At 39.4% G+C, this 21,516-nt stretch overlaps 1 protein-coding gene across 2 annotated transcripts in view; it reads right to left on the bottom strand.

The window, feature by feature from the left end:
• Positions 1–21,502, bottom strand: part of CEP112 (centrosomal protein 112) — a 157,982-nt gene extending 136,480 nt beyond the window's left edge. For both annotated transcript variants that reach the window (XM_082293982.1, XM_082293983.1), the window contains exons 1-8: positions 21,412–21,502; positions 20,619–20,739; positions 20,148–20,338; positions 19,294–19,442; positions 13,890–13,980; positions 11,589–11,663; positions 2,652–2,699; positions 2,434–2,511 (exon numbers count right to left, since the gene is read on the bottom strand). In XM_082293982.1, the coding sequence (XP_082150108.1) occupies positions 2,434–2,511; positions 2,652–2,699; positions 11,589–11,663; positions 13,890–13,980; positions 19,294–19,442; positions 20,148–20,338; positions 20,619–20,718 (732 nt within the window). In that variant the 5' untranslated portion in view covers positions 20,719–20,739; positions 21,412–21,502. The remainder of the gene's footprint in view (positions 1–2,433; positions 2,512–2,651; positions 2,700–11,588; positions 11,664–13,889; positions 13,981–19,293; positions 19,443–20,147; positions 20,339–20,618; positions 20,740–21,411) is intronic.
• Positions 21,503–21,516: the final 14 nt, after the last annotated feature.

The following is a 21,516-nucleotide window of genomic DNA, read 5'->3' as shown; positions in this document are numbered from 1 at the left end:
TATACAACTCAGCACAAATTTACTCCAGGTAAGCCTTCAACTGACAAGTGAAAATTATTTCCCATAGGCCTCAGATTTGTTTAGGTTTCCTTTGTTAAGATAAGATAAATAAGTATCTTTGCTTACAAAATAATAAAACAGAAGGAAATTGAGAAAAAATGCTAAGAATAAATAAGACTGACAAAAGGAAAAATTACGACAGAGAACTTCTTTAAAGAATGTCTTCAAGTGATATATCAGATAAACCAGTTGTTTGAGAAAGGTTAAAAAAAATCAGTTTATTAACATAGCTAATTTTATTTTCTCATTCCAGAAGAATTCCAAACCTTTATCTTAGCAATAGTAATGGATATGTTTTTCTGAAAAGCCACAAATCAGACTTTTCCTTTCCCCCTCCTCTGCCCTGTGGAGCACTGGGTGACACAGGATGGCCAGAGGTGAAGTTCAAAGGGACACTTTTCCCTTTTTATCAAGACAGGCCAATCACCCCATCTGTTGTGCTTTGCTGTCCCACAGAACACGGATATATTCCTGCTGGGTTGCATCTCCCTTGTTTAAGCCCATGATTTTTCAGTAATGACCATTTCCCAAATGGTTTAATCCATGTCAGAAGTATTTGGGGAAAAGATGACTAAAAGCCGCTGCCTGACGACATCGCCGTCCTCGCAGGGCTGTGATGTGGTTATCACTGCTCATGGCCATGTGTTCAGCATTACAGACTCTAAACAGGTGCAGGAATGCTTTATGAACAAAGGTCTAAAGGTTAAAAGCAAAAAACCCACAGTTATCCTATTTTATGTTCTCCCGTTGTACTACAAAGAGGTTGAAAACAGTTAAAGGTTCCCCCGAACCCTTCTGTACAGCACCATTTTTCTGTTAATACATTCACATTCTATAAATGAAAAGGCTTTATTCCTAATTGAGCTTCACAAACAAAGTAAGATGAAAACACATTTAAGTTTTCTCATTAATAGCACACACATGGTGATTGTGAAACACTGTCTGTAACCTTTCCAGTTCAAACCAGCCCACAGTCGAGCACCATTAGCAAAAAGTCCTGGATTTTTACTGTGTGGTTTAGAGGATTTTTCCACTGAACTAGCAAAGTATTAACTGGGTACTTTATGTAGCTCCTTGGCATGCATTCATGTTTATTTAATTTGAAAATATTGTTTAAATGACAACGTTGTGCTTTCAATTTATTTATTTATTGCGCTATTTTCACATCTTATGAAACCTTGCCTCATCCTGAGGCACTGGTGGTTTGAATGTTGTCAATACAAAAGAACAGTCAATAGAAGAGCAGAGAAAGTGAAAGGCACATGGATTGTGAAACTGCTTGTCTGAGCATTGAGTGAGACAGGCAGGTAGCAACAGAAAAAACATGCACACTATTTTATCAACAACTGAAGGATCTGCCAACCAATTTTACCCTCCTCTGTATCTCTGCTAAAGATGTTTTCTGAAGTGTCTTGAAAATAACTTTAGGACAGTTCCAATCCATGTGTCCTTACAAGATACAAAGGAAAAGGAGGAATATTTTCCTGCTTTGCTGATGATGCCCTTTCCTCCCCAACTCAGGCATATTTGGGGTCCTTTGTGAGTTTAGGTCCTTCTGGATAGTAGGGAACTATACACGTATGTCTCAATTTTCCAAGAGCATATGGCTGAAAGCAGAAATTTGAAGGGCAAACACAGCAGAGTGATAGATCCAGGGCTTCACTGCGTTTTTTTTATGACTGGTTAGTTGATTTGGGGGTTCTATTAATCGTTTTCCTAATGCATCTTGAGTTTCCTTTCCTGACCATTAATTCACTGTCTTTCAAAAAAAAGAAATGTGTTAAATAAAATGAGCAGCTTGTCACAAAATATCTCAGGCAGTCGGCTTCCTTAAACCATGAAAAAGGTGAAAATGACCACAAAATTTTACTTTTACACATATTCAAAGCAAAATAACATGGTGTGAGAGAATTAGACAGCCAAGCTTGGAATCTCAGGAATTCACAATGTTCCGAAGAAGTAAAATAAAACCCCATACCACCAAAAGAGGATTGGAGCTCAATGAGGCAAATATAGAAATAATGTAGATCCTATCAGAAGTAAGGTCAAAATCTGCTAATTTTAAAAGGTATATAGAAAGTAAACAAAAGTCCTCCCTAAATCAAAGGTTTCACTGCCACTGTTAAAAAGTAATTTGGAAAATTCCTAGAATTCAAACTTCCCTCCACTAAAAATTCTTTCAAAGGACCAGTAAATGTGTTCAGAAAGTCTTTTTTACCCCCTAAAGAATTGGGAAATACATTAAGTATTTAATGACAAGCCCTGTCACTTCAGCAAATTTCTCTTCCCTGAGATTTTCTGCTACAATAATCCTTGTTAATGCCCAATTTCCATTCCAATTCCAAATGCCTTAAAGACTCCAAAGAATCCTACCTCTTTTTCCTGCGTTAGAAACAGCGCCTGGTGGTGCCGAGTGGGGCTGCTCTTTCCTAGGCCAATTTTAGGTGTCATCTAATGAACAAGGAAAAGTTCAGAACAACCAATGAAGTTAAAAACAGTAAATCCAAGTACAATCAATCCTGACCCGAAATTAAAAGTAGAGAAAATGTTTGTTTGCTCTTTTGAAATACCAAGGGAATATAAATACCTACCAGAGTCATTGGCACCCGTTTTTCTCGCAGGTATCTGGGGTTTTCTAACTGAAAAACAAGAGAGAGAAAAATCAGCAGGTCAACATTTTATTCAGTCTAAGACATCCCAACTAAACTGTACTTAGCACAGCAACTGCATCACTCAGAAGAGCCACAGATGAGATTTCAACATGCCTTAAATGTTACAGGAATAGGAAATCTTCCTAAGAGATCATTTGGTTGGAAATTATCTACTCAGCAAGTTTGATAATATAAATGGACCAAAAAGTGCACTTTTTTCCCTCCCAACTCTTGTGGTTGTAAAAATTCCATCAATGCATATTATAAAAATATTTGGCAGCTACATACATAGGCATATGCAAAAGATTTCCAACTTTATTGGCTAAATTTTCATTGAAATCAGTATAAAGCTACAATAAATTTACAGATTATACTGGTTAAAATCTAGTGCTTTTGAAAAATTACAGTTGGATGCATTGAAACTACAGCCATGCATGTAAGTTATACAGACAAAACATAAGGAAATGATTCATTAACATGACTATATAATTAAAACAGCTCTCTTAATCACTATTTTTAAGAACTGGATACAAAACATTGTTCCCAACCCACTTCCTCTATCAGACAGCTCTATCTTTCTCATTTTCTCAGATGATGAGGCTCAAACATCACATCACAGAGAAAGCAGAATGCCCAAAAAAAGCTTTCAAGGGTATAATCTTGTAAAATGTGGCAGTGAGATTTGGAATATGAATGAGATTGCAATACACATTAAAAAAAAAAGTTGTAAGATTAGGTTGATCTACAAGGCATGGCAATTACATCAAATGCTTGCACTTTCTGCAGTAGTAAGAAATAAATTTGTGTGTTGAATTTATCAGTGGAAAAGAGGCTTAATCCCTCTGAAATTTTAATTTGATACAGTGTTATTCATTTCCTGTCCCAAAAGGTGATGTAGGATTTCTGTGTGCTGTTGAGGAGTTGTCATATTTCACCCAGAAGTCGGAGATACTCACGTTTAACACATACCTTCAATTTCAATGAATAGTATTATCCACTAATTTAATACATTAGCTGAAAGCATCAAGAAACCAGTAATTTAACAATAACCTGTTTATTGTCAGGGAGTTTACTAAAACAGTTACATTAAACTTTCTTTCACACAAAGTATCCTATGTTGGCGATTAAAATCCATGTGCAGCCACCAGTGAATGAAGGAATCCTGGCTGCACCCACTGCCACAAAAATGAGGAATTTTGGACACAGAAGAGATTGTGAAGAGAGGAATACAGGAGTGGGATCATCCTGGAGCATTAACCACAGGAGACACAGTGGAGGGGAAGAAAGCAAATCAAGAGAGAGGGAAATAAAAGGTACAGAAATAACAAACTGGAAAAATTTTGGAGGATTTTCTTTGTCCTACACATTTGTATCTGCAATAGGATTTTCTATCTACATTTTACTGCTATTATACTCCTCCTCCCATCTCAATTTGGCCACTTCCCCATCCAGCCCACACACACCTGATCATCCCCAGGGCTGAAGGTGTTTGCCAGAAGCTGAAGGTACTCCCCAATTTGGCATCCCAGCACCCCGAGCAGCAGAGAACAGTGGAAGCCTTCACCAATACCTGGTGGAATCTGGAGAAGGCTGCAGAGCGACATTTCAAAGGCTTAATTATTTCCCAAGAGCCCTGTCTCTCGTGCAGAATGAATACTATCACCCTTTACTTTGGCTTTTTTTAAAGCTAAAAATTACTGTAAATATTTACAATTAATTCAAATCCTTTATCTGACCATGACATTCAGCTGTTTGCAGCCTTCACTTCAAAACCAATCTGAAAAGCTAAGGTACATCCTCCTTGTTTATGAGAGAGAAGGAAAATGTGTCTCTAATACTTTGTAGGGCCCAAGTCTTGCATTTTTTGATTTTGTAACAGCAGCCATATGTGCTTTGAAGTTAAATGTTCCCACTTTGTTACTTGTTGTGGATTATATCCACTTAAACTGATCTGTAAACATTTAATGCCTCAACATTCATTCTTTTCATGCTGGTCCTCTGCAAAACTTCTTGTTAGCAAAATTAGACCACATTAAAGAGAGAATATCACAATAAAGAATGCCCCAACAAAGAAAAAAAAAAAGTCTGTGTTTATGAGAAACATGCAAATTTAAAAATAATAAGCAAAAGGTCAAAGACAAGCCAAAATACATATGTATGAAACTGAAGGACTGCCATGAGAAGAGCAGTAAATCACATGCTTTCTTAAGAGTATGAACCAAATAAATGTCACCATGAAAGACATCTTTATTTGAACTAGAACTGAACTCTAATTTGTAAATACCACTTCTTAACAGAAATGGTATTCTGAATTTCTTTGTAGGAAAGATTTTGGATTCTCCTGTTCTAATAGGCAGTCTGACAAGAAACCATGTCTCAATTGGTGAAGACTGCAATAGTTATCTTCTAGTCCTCTGAAACCAGAGCTGTGAAGGTGTTGGGTGATCAGATCCCCATGAAGAAATCCCCACCACCTAACAGAGACAATGTACTTCATGCAAATATATGTATTTTCTTAAGTTGAAAAAAAGGTATTGCAGAAATGTACGTAAAAATAAAATTCCAAAACTGCATTTCAGGCAAATGAGCCATAATTTGTAACTTTAGTATTTTCCATTTCTATTCATTTTAACAACACCTAAAGTGTTACGAACACCTAAAGTGGTCAAAACTAAATATTTATGAGTTACACAATTTTAAAGCTACCAACACCAAGCAGTGAGTGAAGCCCTGACAAAAGTTGAAGTGGTTTCTCCCAAAAGCAAGGACACTGCAGGAAAAGCACAATTTCGAGCTCTAAGTACTTCTGCAAGTCTCATCCTCATCAATTATATTCCATCCCTCTGGCTGAAAATATTGTACAGGCTTTCCATCTGTGCACTATAGCCCAGCCCAGAAACTCACAGCAAAGCTTTGCTCTTTTGCTCAGTAAATACCACAACAATGACAACACTGATGTCATGATTCCAAACTACCCCTCCAAAGTCACGTTCCACTCTTTGGAAGACGTTTTTCCAGGGATGGTTATCTCCAGTAATCTCCAACTGTAGCCTGTGTCAGTCCACTAACAGAAGGTACATTGTAAATATTAAGATTCAGGGAACAAAATCCCCACACTTGCATCTGCAGGCTTTTTCCACATTCCCCCCTAAGCTTCTTCAAAGACAAAATGTGATTGTTTTCAAAACAAAGATGGCAAAAACACACATGAAAGAGTTAAGAACACTTAAGACTTTGAAATGGTAAACAACTAAACTGAACCTTGCCCTAAATTCTTACTTTAATCTAACAAACCCAGCCAGCCAGCATGTTCCCTACAGAAATAACTGCTGAGTAGCTTCAGGAAATTTGAGTAAGGACATTCTTATCTAACATCATAATTTGTAGGGAAGTTCACTTTAATGCTGCTTCTGCAGTCTTAGTGGAAGGACATTAAAGCACATGAAGATTGTTTGTCAGCATGGAAGTTGAATTTATTTTTTGAAGTCGCAACACCACTTGGAGTTCACTGTGGGAAAGTTTTTCCAGTGCTGCTGCCCTCCAAGGCCACAACATATACAGTAGGTATGTTTATAGTAAGCAGGCAGACTGAGAAACCAAACAAAAGATAATCAAATGGCTTGTGCAGAAATGGTTGAGCTTAACTAGACTGGAAAGACACAGGCAGATGTGAGCCAAGCACACAGAGCAGGCACAGCATCCACTGCTGCTACAGCCTCCCAAGAATTCCCAACGCTCCCATCCATTTAACCCTGTGTTAGAAAGCTTTTCTCCAAGGAAGGAGAACGGAACACAAGCCACCGACCACAGAATTTCTTTGGTTTAAGTCTTCTCAAACCTTTATTAGGCAATAAAATTTCCCAGGACAAATTCTGGGCAAGGCTGAGCATCCAGGTTCTCGGCACTGAACACCCCACATCGTTTCTGGTAAAAGCTGAAGAGTTAATTCTTGTCCTGCCTGAATTCCAGTGGTAAAAAATCGTGTTCTCCCTGATTAAAAACCCCTTTGCTGTTTCCCCAGGGTACAATCTTTTTGCGTGCTTTCTGCCTAAAATGATGTGCTGAATTTCCTGGGATGTTTGAAAGAGATGCTTTGTCACACCTATAATTGGCTACAATTTGGTGACAAATGAAACTGCATCAGAGTCATCATGACAGAGTGAGAGACAGAGAGGCAGGTGAGGTAAGAATTTGCAGGGGTTTAATTCATTGTTGTTCCTTTATGTAACTTGAATTTTTTATCCAAAAATTATGTTTGTCTACAATCTAAAAAGATCAGCTACAAGAGGAAAAAAAGAAAAGGGAAAAACAAAGCAGTTTAATTCCATTATTCAACAACATTCTTTTCCTGACACTGTACCTATTTCACAGTATTTAATTATTTTTGAGACATAAACAGGAGATAGCCACCTTCCCCTCAGTTATGAAGTGCAACAACATGCAGAAGTTTATTGACAGCTGTTCATGAAATAAGATCACAGAAACACAGAAAAGTTTGGGCTGGAAGTTCCTCTCATTCCCCTAGCCCAGGTTACTTTAACTATATTCTAGGATGGCTACAGAATGACAAAGAGAGTCCGAAGTAATGACATGACCAAAGATTACTGGTACTTATTTGTCTCAGCTCCTGGCTCGGAACCTTTTCATTTCAAACAGCCATAGAAAAGGATTTCTGCTTTTCTACATTGCAAATGCAGCTTCAAGGCATGAACACCTGATAAAGGACAGTCCGTATATCAGTTTAGATAAGAGTCAATACAGGCTAAGGAAAACAGATTTTATAATGTATGTAAAGTGAGTGTAAATTAGTATTCCATGTATGAAAGGCAAATTTATCACAATCAAAACTCAACTTTTTTTTTTACAACATTTACTCATGCCTGACTAGAATCTAAAGAACTTGAACAATAAAATGTTGCATAGGGATAATCAGGAACACTGCAAGGCAAAGGGAAAAATTATTTTATTACTCACAAGAAGTAACAATATCAGCAAAGTAATGCCATAGACTTACTTCTCCTGTAGAAAATGTTATTATTAAGAACAAATACCTGAAGCCTCCAGATTAGACTGTGTCATAGGTTAGCAAGCATAGTCCCGGAAGGGATGTCCTTGCTAAGGGGTGCTTACAGCTTCCTCTGGGACCTGATAGAACCTATCAGCGGCCAATTTGAATACGGACAATTCTCTAAGCCACTTAAAGTTGTGACCGCCTCTGTGATCCACACTTAAGAATAGGCAAACCCCCCCTCCAAGCTCTCTCTCATTTCCGGCGCTGGCACAGGTGGCTGCGGGCCCCGTGTGGGGGCCAGCGGGCCCGGCCAGGCCCTGCTTGGGCCAGGCCGGGCCGGGCCACGGCCATCCTGGAGCCATGGACCTGTTCCAGCCATGGAACCCCCCCCCCACTGCCTTGCCGTGGGCAGCCTGAGCGGCTCGGCTCTCCCCCCCTCCACTGCGATAAGAAAAATTCAACATTCCAGCTGCAAAGCTGCAAGGCCGAGGTGAGATTAACCCTTTTACTGCTGTGAAGAGCTGAAAACCTGAGGGAAGAGAGAGAGGAGATGCTTAAAGCTGAAATTCTGTTGTGAAGCTATGATATATCAGAGTATCCCGTTGTAAATTCATGAAGATATGGGGGGTGGAGTGTTCAACTCGTAAGCAAAAGCACCTGCGCTGAGATAGGCAGATGCTGACGCAGCTGTAATTTCATGAGAAGTTTGGACAGGGAGAGATGGACCAGATGAGGACTTTTGCTCCAAATGGGAAAGGAGAAAACCTCAGTCCCTAGAGATGCTCCCAGAGATAGTCCTAACAATGAAGATGATGAAGACCCTTTGCTCCCAGGGAAGGAGAAGGGCCTCTGTTTTTGTTTCTGATTGGCTCAACCTTAAAATTGTACCCCAAAAAACTTCAAGAGTGGACCCTCAAAAGCTGTTGCAGGAAAAGCTGCAAGTCGGGGGAAAGGACTCACACGCAGGCAGAGAGACTCCTCTTCCTAAATGGACTGAACAATATTTGGAAGTGGGCGGCTGTCTCGTTGTGATACTGTTTTCATTCATAGCATGAGCAAGAAGAGACTTCTCTTTCTAAATGGACTGAACAAGGTTATTATGGAAGTGGTAACAGACTGAACATCTTAAGGGTTGTCTTTTCACATTGTCAGTGGGAGAAGGGAGGAAGGTGGGGGGGAGGAGGAGAGTTCTGAAGGTGGTATAATTTTTTTTTCTTCCCTCTTTTAGAGTTGTTAATAAACTTCTTTATATTCTTTCAAGTTTGGTGCGTTGCTTTGCATTTCTCCTAATTCTTATCTCACAGCAGATAAACAGTAATGAGTATTTTGGACCAAACCACTACAGACTGTTAAGCTTTGACCTCTCTGCTTAGTAGAGAAATCATAAAAGCATTTCTCAAAACTTTTCACGGTATTTTTAATAATAGTATTTTAAAAAAACCCTCAATCACTGATGTAGGTATATCATAAAAACTGAAAACACATCCAGTATGTGACCTTAAAAATACAAGAGCTTTGAAGAAGAGGAAATTTAGAATATATTAAAGAAGCAGGAGGCTGAAAGATAAGCTTATAACTGGTCATTTCAAACCAGACAAGCCCAAGCTGGAGCAGTGAAGGCTCAGCAGCACCTCACAGCTGGAAGACACCAGGGTTGTCTCACCATTTTGTGTACTTAGCAACGTATTTGCAGATTCTTGCATAAAAGCATGGTCTCCTTGTATACTTGCCTGACATAATCACAGCTTCCTAAAATTACACAGTTCCTTACTGAGAAAAATCTTTGTATAACCAAAAAAACCCAAGGAAAGTTTGAAAAGCTTTTCAAGACAACTGTTCTTCACCCAAGGCAGCTCCAAATGAAAGCCATTCTGTATCTCCTTTCCTATCTTCCCCCACTACTGAAGTATTCTTTTGGGTCAAGGGTCTTCTGTATTTGAGGTGGGATCACTTGTAAATTAAGTTTCCCAAACAGTTTGCAGCTGGGAGTAGCAATTAAAGGACAGCAAGATGCTCCCATGGCAATTTAAATGCTTGCAAGTAACAGCAGCCACATCTGACATTCAAATCTTAACAGATTCCAAGGTGCTGCAATCATTTAGTGGGATTTTTTTATTTTCAGTAATGACATATTCTTTAAGTATGACACTCCACTTAAAACTTCCTGACCCTTTCAGAACCCACTGGAGGCCGTGATCCACAGCAGGGAAATGCTGTTCAGCAGCAACCCCTCACAGACCTCTCTTTTACAACCTCAAATCCTCTTTGTCAGGTAACTCCCAACAAGTCTTATCAGGCAATCAAAGTCTGTCATGAGCGACTTATTTAATTACCATCCCTGGAGAGGAGACTTGAAAAACTGATTTATGTGCCACGGTAGCCAATTTGTTATCCAAGGGAGCTCCTATATCAGCAGAGGATCATCACAGTTTAATAACCAGCCATTAGCAACACAACATGATTGCAAACTGGAATTTCAATTAGAAAAAGAAATAAAATACAAATAAAATGACAGAGATAAGAGAGAAGCAGGCAAGCAGATCGACACTGATAAAAAAATGCTGGATACAAAGAGATTCTTTGTCAGCATCAGTTGGAATAATTTGTTAAATGGCCATGAGCAAGTTTCCCCCTTAAAGCAGATTTAAAAGCTCAAGGTATTACAGCTTTCTGCTCATATAATCCAATGGATAAATACAGCCCAAATATCCAAAATCTGCAAGTGACTGCTTGCACCTTTGTTTCAGACACCTGTACAGTGCTGACGTTTTCACCTATCTCCACCTTTAGCTTGGAAAAGGCAAGAGAAACACCAAGGACACAAAACCATTAATATCCTTTGTTATCATTTCTGATTGTACTGAAGAGAACTTGGCCATTCATGAAAATCCTGGAGTGTAATAGGCAAGATTTTTAAATGCTGTCATATCCCTCTGGACTGACAATAGTATAGGAAGAATAAGGATCATTTGGCAGCTGATTAAAATGACAACATGAAAATACGTGATTATTTTTCAAAAAACAAGGCTGAACTATTTCATTAAACTTGCTCTCATCACTCCTAACTTTGGCTGTAACTCTGTGAGCTTTCAACCTGTGAAAATAAGCACAAAATGAGAAAGAAAAGAAAGAAGAAACCTCCCTGTTAAAATCAAAGTGATCTTAATAAAAAAAATTGCTATGAGGATATTAATCCTAATGAAATAGGTTAAAGATTTGGTGGTACAAGTGAAAGGGTTACAAAAAAGACAAAACAATTAAAAAATACATTAAAACACAGCTACAGAGAAGAGGTCACTTCATTGTGACCTTAGAACTATCGTGAACTAACACCACAGAAAATACAACCAAGGGAATAAAGTCTTATAAGAGTAACAAATTTGAATTATTAAAAGGGAAAGAAAGAGGTGAACACACAGAAAAGTCTCCTGAACACTTTCAAAAGGAGGCACACTGACCAAAAGAAGCTGAGTTGTATTAATGGCTTGCAAATTCTGTATTGGTTTAAAAGAAAAACCACAGAAAGCCAAACTCTTCTTTCATTTATACAAGCATAAATAAAAAATAATGTTATAGAGTCATCAATAAATAAGCTGAATTTCTACCAGACTGAGACACTTGGTTTTGACCAGCAGCCATTATTTGGCCTGATTTATCAGTAACCATATTAAATATGTGAAGATTATTATTACTTAAAATTTTGATGTTTTCTTCTCATACATTCATAAAGAACCTTTCCGAGCTTTACCGATTCATTTCTAAAAGACTGATTGCCACATGAAGTTTTGTTGGCTAAGCTCAGACTACATTACTGAGGAGTTCCCATTGCAAGTCAATAAATAAGTAAAGTACTCAGTTTATTTTACCCCAAGATTCCAACTATTGAGTCGTGCTTCGAGGTCATCATCATCCAACGAAAAGTTTCTTTTGTGATGATCATCCTGGAACACAAGGAAAGTCAAAGAAAATACCAGAATTGCTGGCAGACACATAATTTAAAATTAAACTTCTCATTAGCTTGGCCATACCTACACTGCACTTCCTAATAGTGTCACAATACCTCTGACAGCTTTCACCTAAATAGCTCAGTTTCCAGAAGGATAGTGGGCTGAGAAAGAGTTCAGAGGATAAATTATCCTGGCTCTCCACTTCAGTGTTCTTCTTTATTAATTCCCAAAGCAATGGTCCCCTTTACAGAGGATGAATTTACTAAACAAAACTCAGAATACTCAGTTTTCAGGCAACATTCTAGGACAATTCGTCTCTCCTTTGTGGGCCTAATCCAGAATTCAGAGATCACCTGATCAGCCTCCAAATAAAAACATAGATTTAAAAATCAAAGGAAATCACAGCAAGGCAGTGATGGTTATCAAAGCAGAGGACAGAGCAGCTGCTGCCCAGCTCAAGGATCTTCCCTGATTTCCAGCATCCAGCCAGGGCTGTGGTTATTGCTGCTCAAGGAAGCAACAAGGAATTACCTTTCAGAAGAGAAGTTTTTCCTGTGGGACAGCAGTAACTACCCAACTGCATTTGAAGTATCTAATGGGAAAGCTGGTACAGAACATTTCCCTGAGCTGAGGCATTTTGAAAAACAACACTGAAGCCTGAATTACTTTGTCTCATTGAGTGAGGTTTGTGTATGGGCCTGCCAGCACCTCTTCTTCAAATCTCATTTGTCACAAGTGACTGGAGCTTGGGCTGCAGTTCATCAACACTTGGTTGAGGCAGCTCTTAATGTTTCTTAAAAGTCTCCCTGCTCCTCTACCTGGGCCTGAATGATGCCAGAACATCTGTGCATCACTGACAATGGAACATTGTTCCAGCCAGCCAAACGTTATCGAACTGTCTGGCAAAGCAAGGGAGGATTATTTCACTTAAAGGCCCCTTTAAAGCTGTAATCACAGGAGAATCCAATCTATGGAGCTGAAGAACAGTGAAGTGCAGTGATTTATCAAACTCTGCTCTGGAAGCTGTGGCCAGCTGTGAGCCACCACCACCACCACCAAAAATTAAAAATAAACAAATCAAAGCAGCAAAACTCCCCTACAAAACTTTAAAGCCCCAAATCCAGGTTACAACTGAAGAAAATAATTTTTTTTACAACAACTCTTCCATAAGGAATATTTCCTGAAGTAAATAAACAGGAAACCAATAAGGAGAAATTTAGTAAATCCAGCACGTGGTTCTATTTTTAATTACGGCATTTCTGTATTTAAATTACATTTGTATACATACAATCAACACACACAAAAATACATTCACAGCAATCAGAGCCTAGAGCACAAGCACTGATTTTTGCCCACTGAGCACCTGTAACCTGCCCTGATAAATCCCTTCTTGCTAATCCTCTATTCCAGATGCACAGCACAACACAAATTTCCTCAGGAAAGAGCTTCCAGTTTATCCTATTTGCACTTCATGTCCTCAGCTGTGCCCAGCTGCAATCTTTCTAAACTATTCCTCTGATAGAATCAAAAAAAGAAGCATGGGCAGAACTAGAGGAACAAACAGGAAATTCAGTGTTCATGGAGGGGTGAGGGTTGTTCTAGGTGTGGTGAAGGACACTGCAAGGCCACAGAGCACATTTTGGAGGGTAAACAGTGCATTTCTTGGTATCACACATTTATCAGGAGTAACTGTCAGTGCAAATGCTTGCAACTATATAAACAACATCATCGAATACTTTGGACTAAAAGGGTTTTAGACAAAGCCCATTCAATGCCCTTTCATCAGTCACAATGCTCAGTGTGGAAAGTCTGATGAAACAAACTGTCCAAAATTCACTCTTTCAGAGGTCAACCATCACTGAACAGAGCCAGAGGCATCTATGCAGCTTTCTTTAATCTGTTATTGCAAAATACAAGATGATGTCAACGCAGGCACGTTGCCAAGCCCAGGGAAAACAGTGCAGCAGACACTGAACACATGACACTAAACAGAGGTCAAGCATTAGGATGAACTGAGAGCATCCTATAAGAAATTCTCCTCCCCTGAATTGCAGAGGACAGATTTTGATGAGTTTTAGTCCTCCCTATCACTCTCTCCCAGAAGTCTGCACCTTTACACAGGAATCATGACCCACACAGCTGGAAATAACAGCTTTACAGGGTATATAAACCCAACTCAGGGAAAGTAGAGCTTTAGGACAAAGAGGAGAAGCATCTTACAGATAGTGGCGTGCCTAGGTTATCTTCATCTGTCCGGTGAGGAGAACTCAGACAACGGGATATTACTGATGGCTTCTCATTGAATCTTTCCCTGTTATTAATGACAAGAGGAAGCAGAAAGAGAAGGATTCATTTTCAGCAGCTTGTGGCACACAAAGGATATTAATCAAAGAATAGAATCGTTTAAAATATAGAAAAAAACTGTCAAGATGGAAAGACCAAAAAAAAAAAGAGAGAAAAGAGAAAAAATTTCTTGTTAAAGGCAAACAAAAGTCTTAAGTGTTCCATTAAAAATCACCACCAAAAAACTCCACACCAAAAAACCCTCTAGAAGTACCACGTACATGGCAGTACCTTAAAAAGTGTTCTTTGCTTTTCTTTTACTACATCACCCAACATCTCCCAAAGGATTTTAGGATAAACCCAAGCTAAGGAGAGGGTTGATCTAGCAGAATGTTTTTGAAACAAAATTGCTAAGCATATAAAACAACATAGGATGGAGTCCAGTGACTCAGAGAAGAAAGAGGAATTAAGGTGATGGTTGGCTGCACCATAGGGGAGACTTTTAAGACCAAAATAATAGGTTAGAACAAGGTAAATGATCCTAAAATACACAAAGACAAGGGCAAGAACTACACACACAGCTCAATACAAAGGCAGTAGCTTGAAAGGCCAAGGTGGAGAGGAACATGTCAAACGAACAAGTCACAAAGATTATCTACATTTCATTTCATTTCTGTTTTAGGGACTAAAGTGGAATTTAAGGGGGATGGCAAAGAAAAGCCCACAAGACAGGACACAAGCAAAGCATGACCAAGTGCTCTGTCCAGCAGAGCTGGACACGGATTTTCTGGAAAAGCTTTTGTTGCAAATAAAACACTTGAACAAAGGCAAATGAAGATCAGCAGATAGGTGAAGAGAAGTGTCACTGATGCACCTGGTCACACATTTCTCAGCCAGAGAACAGGGAAAAAACCAAAAGAAAACAAAAATTATAAGCATTTATTAGATGGGTTGATACAGCAAAAGATCCAAAACAGTAGTGAAACATCCTACAGCAAATACTCCACTATCAAATCCACAGGTAAGGTAATTAAAACCTTCTGTTAGTCCCTTCACCTTCCTATGACTGGCTATATTATATTAAAATCAAATCAGACCATTGAAATACCTCCCTTCTTTTCCATCTGGCAGCAGATGAGATGGTTGCTGTACCAAAAAGAGACTGAGATGAATGAAATGTTTATGAACAGAACAACAACTGTTGGATGTACAATATAAACCAGTCACTTCTAGGAAGACAAACACAAAGTTTTCACGAAGCACAGGGCCCGGCTTTCATCAGAACAGCAGGGAACAGAGAAATACAACAACTGGGAGCCTACCTTCCATTCCAGCACCAATAAAACCCACATAAACAACGTGTATGGGTGCACAATAACAATTATAAAGCAGTAAATAGTTCAGATAAGCAAAGTCTTAGAGGTAAAAAAGATCAAAAGGAATATAATAACACAATGACTGCCTCTTGCATTTCTTACCAGGATTTCATCTGACACAAAATTACCTTTAATTAAAGGGAGATAAATCTTTGCCTGCGAGTAAATCTGCCCTCTTATCAGATTTCCTTTCTGAACAATACTCAGGTTACCTAACAATGCAATAAAGTTCCAATTGTTAAAAATGAGAGAAAACAGAATTCATGCCCTCATCATTCAGAGATTCAGGAATACCAACAAATACACAACCCAACCCAGCTTGCCTGTAATACTTTCAAATTGACCAAAGGGAGAACAGAAGTCTAGATGTATTCTTAGGTCTGTATTTGCTATTTTGAAGAGGAACTGAAAATGAAGCTGCTTTACTTGATTCTACAAACAGAATTTGTAAAGATTGTTAGCGATGGACCACAGTTTTGCTCATATCAAGTATGTACTACCTGTCCACTCCCTTTTCCAGCCTCCTGCTAATAAGAGTCGGGCTCCAAAAAGCACAAGGTTAATTCTTTTTCCTCCCACTTCAGGTGAGCGAAGGATGATCAGAGTTTTCATATCAGCCCTGTGACCCCCTGCTTCAGCCCAAGGGGAGCTGGCATGGGAGGAGGAAGCAATTTGCTGCTAATAAAGGAGATTAGTAAATATTCCTTCTAGGAACAAAGTAAGTAAAACTCACTGATTCCCCCCTGCTACAGCATGACTACACATCAACCTTTAACAATGTTTTCAGGCACACTCTATAAACATAAAGTAGAATTTTCCTAGGGAGTCAGAAAGCCCAGGTTTCTGTTCAAACCAATCTAAACATTTCTCAAACAAACCCTCTCACATTTCAAAATAAAGCTGCACCTTTCCAGCCCCAGTTAGTCAGATTTATTCATCCACACCCCAGTTTGTCTACCTACTTTTTATTTAGGCAGAAAAACAACTTCATATAAAAAAGCCGAAATTGTCCAACACAGAATTATCTGTATTGCAAGATAAAAATCACTATGAAAAGAACTTCTCTGTTTGTTTGGGTCTTTGAAAGGAGAGAATCTTGAGATAAAGAACATCAAGCAGTTACTCAAACATGTCTCACCGACATTATCTATTTTGCCCTGAGAAAATGTAAGAACTGAGTCATGGCTGGAATGCAAGATTTTCATCCAACTACACATACTCCATGCCCGTGGATTCAGTTTTCCCTATGCACATTCAGAGAAGAGAGACAAATATAGTGGAACTCGGTCACCATCTGCTGGCTATCCCTACAAACTGCACATCCAGAAATATTTAATATATTACATTTTTACCTGCACTGATAGCTCATCCAAAACTGTAAATACAAAGGAAAACAGGATCTATATGTTGGATATAGGCAATATCTTAACATGGTCACATTTAAGTAAGTATTAAGCATGTAAATATTTTGTGTTTCTACAAAACACAACAGCTGAAATATTTGCTTTCAGTATTTTCTGCATAAGTTGCAGGAAAATTAGTTTCTCATTGCTGTGAAGATTAGTTTATGTAACCTACAGAGCTATCCAGATTTTCTAACACAAATTCAGATTTCCTTATACACAGCCCCACTCTTGGTCCAAGCATCCACTGACAGAGCTGTGCCTGTAGAGCTGGTTTTTAATTCCCAGACTCCTTTAAACCAGTAACATTATTCAATTGCATCTATCTGCTTTTCCTGGCATGGAATAATTTGCAATCCAGGTCTCCAGAGAAGTCACCAGAGCCTTGGGAACCATACTGATCACCAACGTAGGTATTGCTTCATTCCCACAGGATAAAAAGGAAAAAGTGAAATAAAGCTGCACTACACCAAAAATGACTGTGGGAACTTTGCCAGGCCAAGCTGAATCTTAGGTCCAGACACTGAGTGGGAAAATACATCAGATTCCCAATATTCTACTACAAACCAGGCAGCAAAAGAGAGAAAAAATATGGCAAAGAAGGAAGGGAATAGGTGGAACTGTACCTCAGCTTTCCTCAAGTGGGGACCAGCCTCAGTCAGATGAAGAGGGAGGAATATGCAAATCCCACCTCAGCTGACAGTACAAGTCAGGAATTTGGAGTAATTAGGTATATTTTTATACCACAAATATGGCCTTGTAGAGATAGCAATGTGCTAAATTGGGCCTAATGGGGGAGAGTTGTGCTGGTACTGTTTTATGGCTTCTAACACCCTGAGTGACACTTTAATTTGATGATGCTGCTCCCAGGGACTGACACAACCTGGTCAGATGCAGGACAGGTATCCTGACACAGCACAACAATAACAAATATTTATCCAAGGTCTCAAAAAACATTTCTTAAAGCATGATGCATTCCTTGTTTTCATAAGGTTAAATCTAAATTTTTTTTTTTTTAATTAAGGGTATCTGGACAGCTCCTCCCAACAATTCTCTGTTTCACCAAGCCCAAAGCAGTAATCTCATAACTCAGCTGGCAATTCTCCATTCTCTGCCTCTGGTTCTTAAACCACAAGTCAAAACCACAGGTTCTTATCAGAGCATGAGTGCAAGCAACCAGAAGAGCCCCTAATCTTCAAGAAAAGACAATACAGAGACCTCAGACCTAAGAGCATTTTAAAATGATTGTTAGAATTACACACAGTTAATGGATACGGAAGAGGAAAAGTTCCACAATACTCAGTATCAATGTGATTTAACTTGCAAATGTCTGTCACCCAAATCACTGCTGAAAAACTAAAAACATGATTGAAAAATTATAATAAACAGCATAAGCATCAGTGTGCCTCCAACAGAACAGCTAATGATGGCCACTTCTGAAAAATGTAAGCGAAGACATTAAAGAAGCATTGGACTTCTGAAACAAAACTTGCAAATGTATTACTAAAGCCATGAAACAAAACCAGAAGCAGAGCAAACACTCACTTCCTCTTGTACAGCACCTACTGAGCTTTGAATAATATTCACTCTGTGTCTGAGAGTGCTTCCTTCACCAGGGATTTCAGAGAAGCTAAACATTAACTAGACTTTGAAACAAGCAAACAAGAGGAAATTCCATCCATGACTGCAGTGCAGCCACATAAAGGAAAAAAAGGAACACATATCTTGATAATCAGCACAAAGTTGCACTGTGTAGGAAAATCCAGAATACTTAAGAACAGTAGATTAAACTAGAATTTACCTAAGAGTCCCACAAATTAGGACAGAATAGAGCTGAAGTTTTCCAAGTGTCCAAATGACCAGCTTGTCACTCCTTCAATACTGCAGGGACATCTTTCTAAGCCAACAGGAAATCAAGCCTTAATAACATGACACATTCCACCCCTTTTTCCCTGCTGTAAACAGCTCTGTTCTCATCTGATTGGAACTAAGGATGCAGCTTAAGCTCACTGGCTACTGCAAATCAAACACCTACACCTTGCTCAGCAAAACTTGCTTATCTGCTGGCAGCCAGTATTCTGTTTCCTCTAAAAAACCTGTGAGCAACAATCATAGAACAACCTCTAAATCTACCATCTGTATGCTTGTTTATATTCCTAGTCTATAGGGAAAAAAGCCATTAAAATCTATTTGATAAAACAGCTGCTTTCAGCATCATAGCCTTAGACTACAAATGTAGACCTTGATTTTCCATGTTAACATGTCTGTAAATGAAAGGAGAAGAACAAGAGGAAGGGAAAGAGGATAGAGGGATGGAACATAGAAGAAGATGCACAGGAGCCAGGGGAGACATAATTGAGAAAAGCAAGGACAGAGGAGTCTAGAAGTTCTCATTACATTGAAGTTGTTACCAGAGTTTCTGTGTATAAAGCACAAACACTGATGGTGAGTCTATGAGGGAGTGCAAGAAACTCACACAAACTGGGACATCCAGAGCTTATCAAATCAAACATCTTTTAAATACAAATCAAACACTGACTAAAGCAAGGACAGGAACCTTACCCATGTGCAGGTGGTGTTGCTGAAGATGATTCCTCCACAGAGGATACATTACTTTCATGGCTTCCCAGCTCTCCCACCACCCACTCAGGGTAGCAGTCAGGGCTACTGTTCCGAACTCTTGGTGAACTTGGTTCATCAAAATAAACTGACTATAATGAGAACAAATGGAAGATCAACATGGGGATATATTTACACAGATACATTCTTTACACTCTTACTGTCATTTCTCGCAGGAGGATCTGCAGTACGAACACTCCTTTTCCAGTGAAGTCAGTGAGCTGTGCGAACGCCACCTTCCCAACCCACGGGAATTCATGGAGACAGAGTAAATATTTTCCAATACTTTACTTCTTACAGCATGGGTAATTTTAGCAAAAATTGGCACTGTTATCTCACTGAATCTTATGCCAAGGGTTGACACAGCATATTCAGTTCTTCAGAAAACAAACTGCAACTTTAACAATGTCTGTGTGAACTCTATAGTCATCTCAGGCTACTAAAGTCACCACCTTTAAGTACATTTTTCCCTTCACAAGAACTATCTACTGATTAGGACAAAAGAAAGCCTCAAGGGCCTTTTATTACCAAAGAACTAGAAAAAGATTACCTTTCTGCTCCTTCAAAACACCTATTTTTAAAAGCCTTCTAACCAGAATTTTGAAGATACAGGTCTCAACAAGTTTTGCCCATTGAAAGGTTTTCCCAACATCAATTACAAGAACTGCCTTTATTTATCACATGCAGTTCCACTCAACCCATTCAGAATTGTTTTTCACATTGTGCCAAATCAAAGATGGAAAAGCGATTTCAGGATGCATTTCAGCAAGTTTGTCTTATAAAGAAATGACACCCACCATGTAGGCAGGCAAAGTTTTCAGCATTCCTTCCTCTGGTTTTTGGGTGAAGGGACCATCCAGAACTCCTCTCTGCAGCATGTGGAGCAGCAGTTTTGCATACAAGTTTCGATTCTCCCTTCCCACTATTCCTATGCCTGTTCCTGAAGGTCTGCAGAGTTTTTTAATCCACAGTGAGCATCTTTTTCTTTCTGAAAATATAGATATACATGGTCACTATACATTTTCAGAGCAAATAAACACATTCAGAAAACAGAAGCCACCACTGGTCACCAATTTTGGAGGTTTCTCCCTCCTACCCTAAATTTTAAAGCAAAACAAACAAAAAAAAATCCAAAAGACTGAACCAAGTAAAAGAAATGGTTAAATACCTTGATTAAAAATAAGTCTTTGACAATAGTTCAAGTTTACATATTCCACAAACATTGGACTTTGTTATTAGTGTTTAAATGCACATTTTACCATATGTACCTGAACTATGCTTCAGGTTTAGGACATAGGGCTTCATAGCCACAACACAGCGATCTAATTCTGCATCCAGTTTTTCCTTTATTTCCTCTTCACTGTTCATTTTGAAAGAACACAGAGTAACCTGCAAAATTAATGACATTGATGTAGAAAAGGTCAAATACTATCTTACATCAGTCTCTGTTTATCTTAGGCCACACAAAGATGTGCCCGGAACAATACAGGAAGTGAAACGAGATGTGTTGTTACGTTCAAATAAACACAAAACCAAGATAGATTCTTCGTAAATAACAGGTACTCAGAGTAATCTACAAGAATGTGCTTGTTTAGATTTGAAACTGAATAGCCAACCACACAATAAATTTATTCATTACACCCAATTAGTATAAAACACCTCAAGGCGTTTGTGTGATGCTGCACTCCTAACTTGCTATTCTTCAGAATTAGAGGGAGTTTTTTTAAAGAAGAAGGCGGAAAGGGGTGGAAAACAGCAAGAAGAGCTATAGTTAAAAGAACCAAAAATGCTGTCAGGACTGTTTTTGAGGAAGCAGCACCGGAAAGAGCAGCGCTCTTCCCTCCTCTGCCGTTCATTTCCCAGCTGAGTGGGGACCTTTCTTTGGACAGTCCAGCAGTGAACACGTTTCTCTGCCAGCGGAGCCGCACACCCGGGCCCGCCCCAGGGCCCTTCCCTGCGGTCAGCACCGGCCCCCGGCCGTGCCCCCGGCCCGGAGCGTACACAAGTGTCCCCTGCACCCCTCCCTGCCCCGGCCGTGCCCTGCGGGCCGTGCCCCGTTACCTCGGGGGGCTCCGGGTGGCGGCCACGGCGGGGAAAGGCGGCGGGGAAAGGCGGCGGCGGCGGCGGCGGCCGAACGTTCAAACCGGCCCCGCTCCCGGCGGCCCC

The sequence above is a fragment of the Coloeus monedula genome, assembly GCF_965178545.1.
Source record: "Coloeus monedula genome assembly, chromosome: 19".
Classification (NCBI taxonomy): domain Eukaryota; kingdom Metazoa; phylum Chordata; class Aves; order Passeriformes; family Corvidae; genus Coloeus; species Coloeus monedula.
Note: the sequence above shows the minus strand (reverse complement) of the source record. Positions and strands in the feature narration are given on the sequence as shown.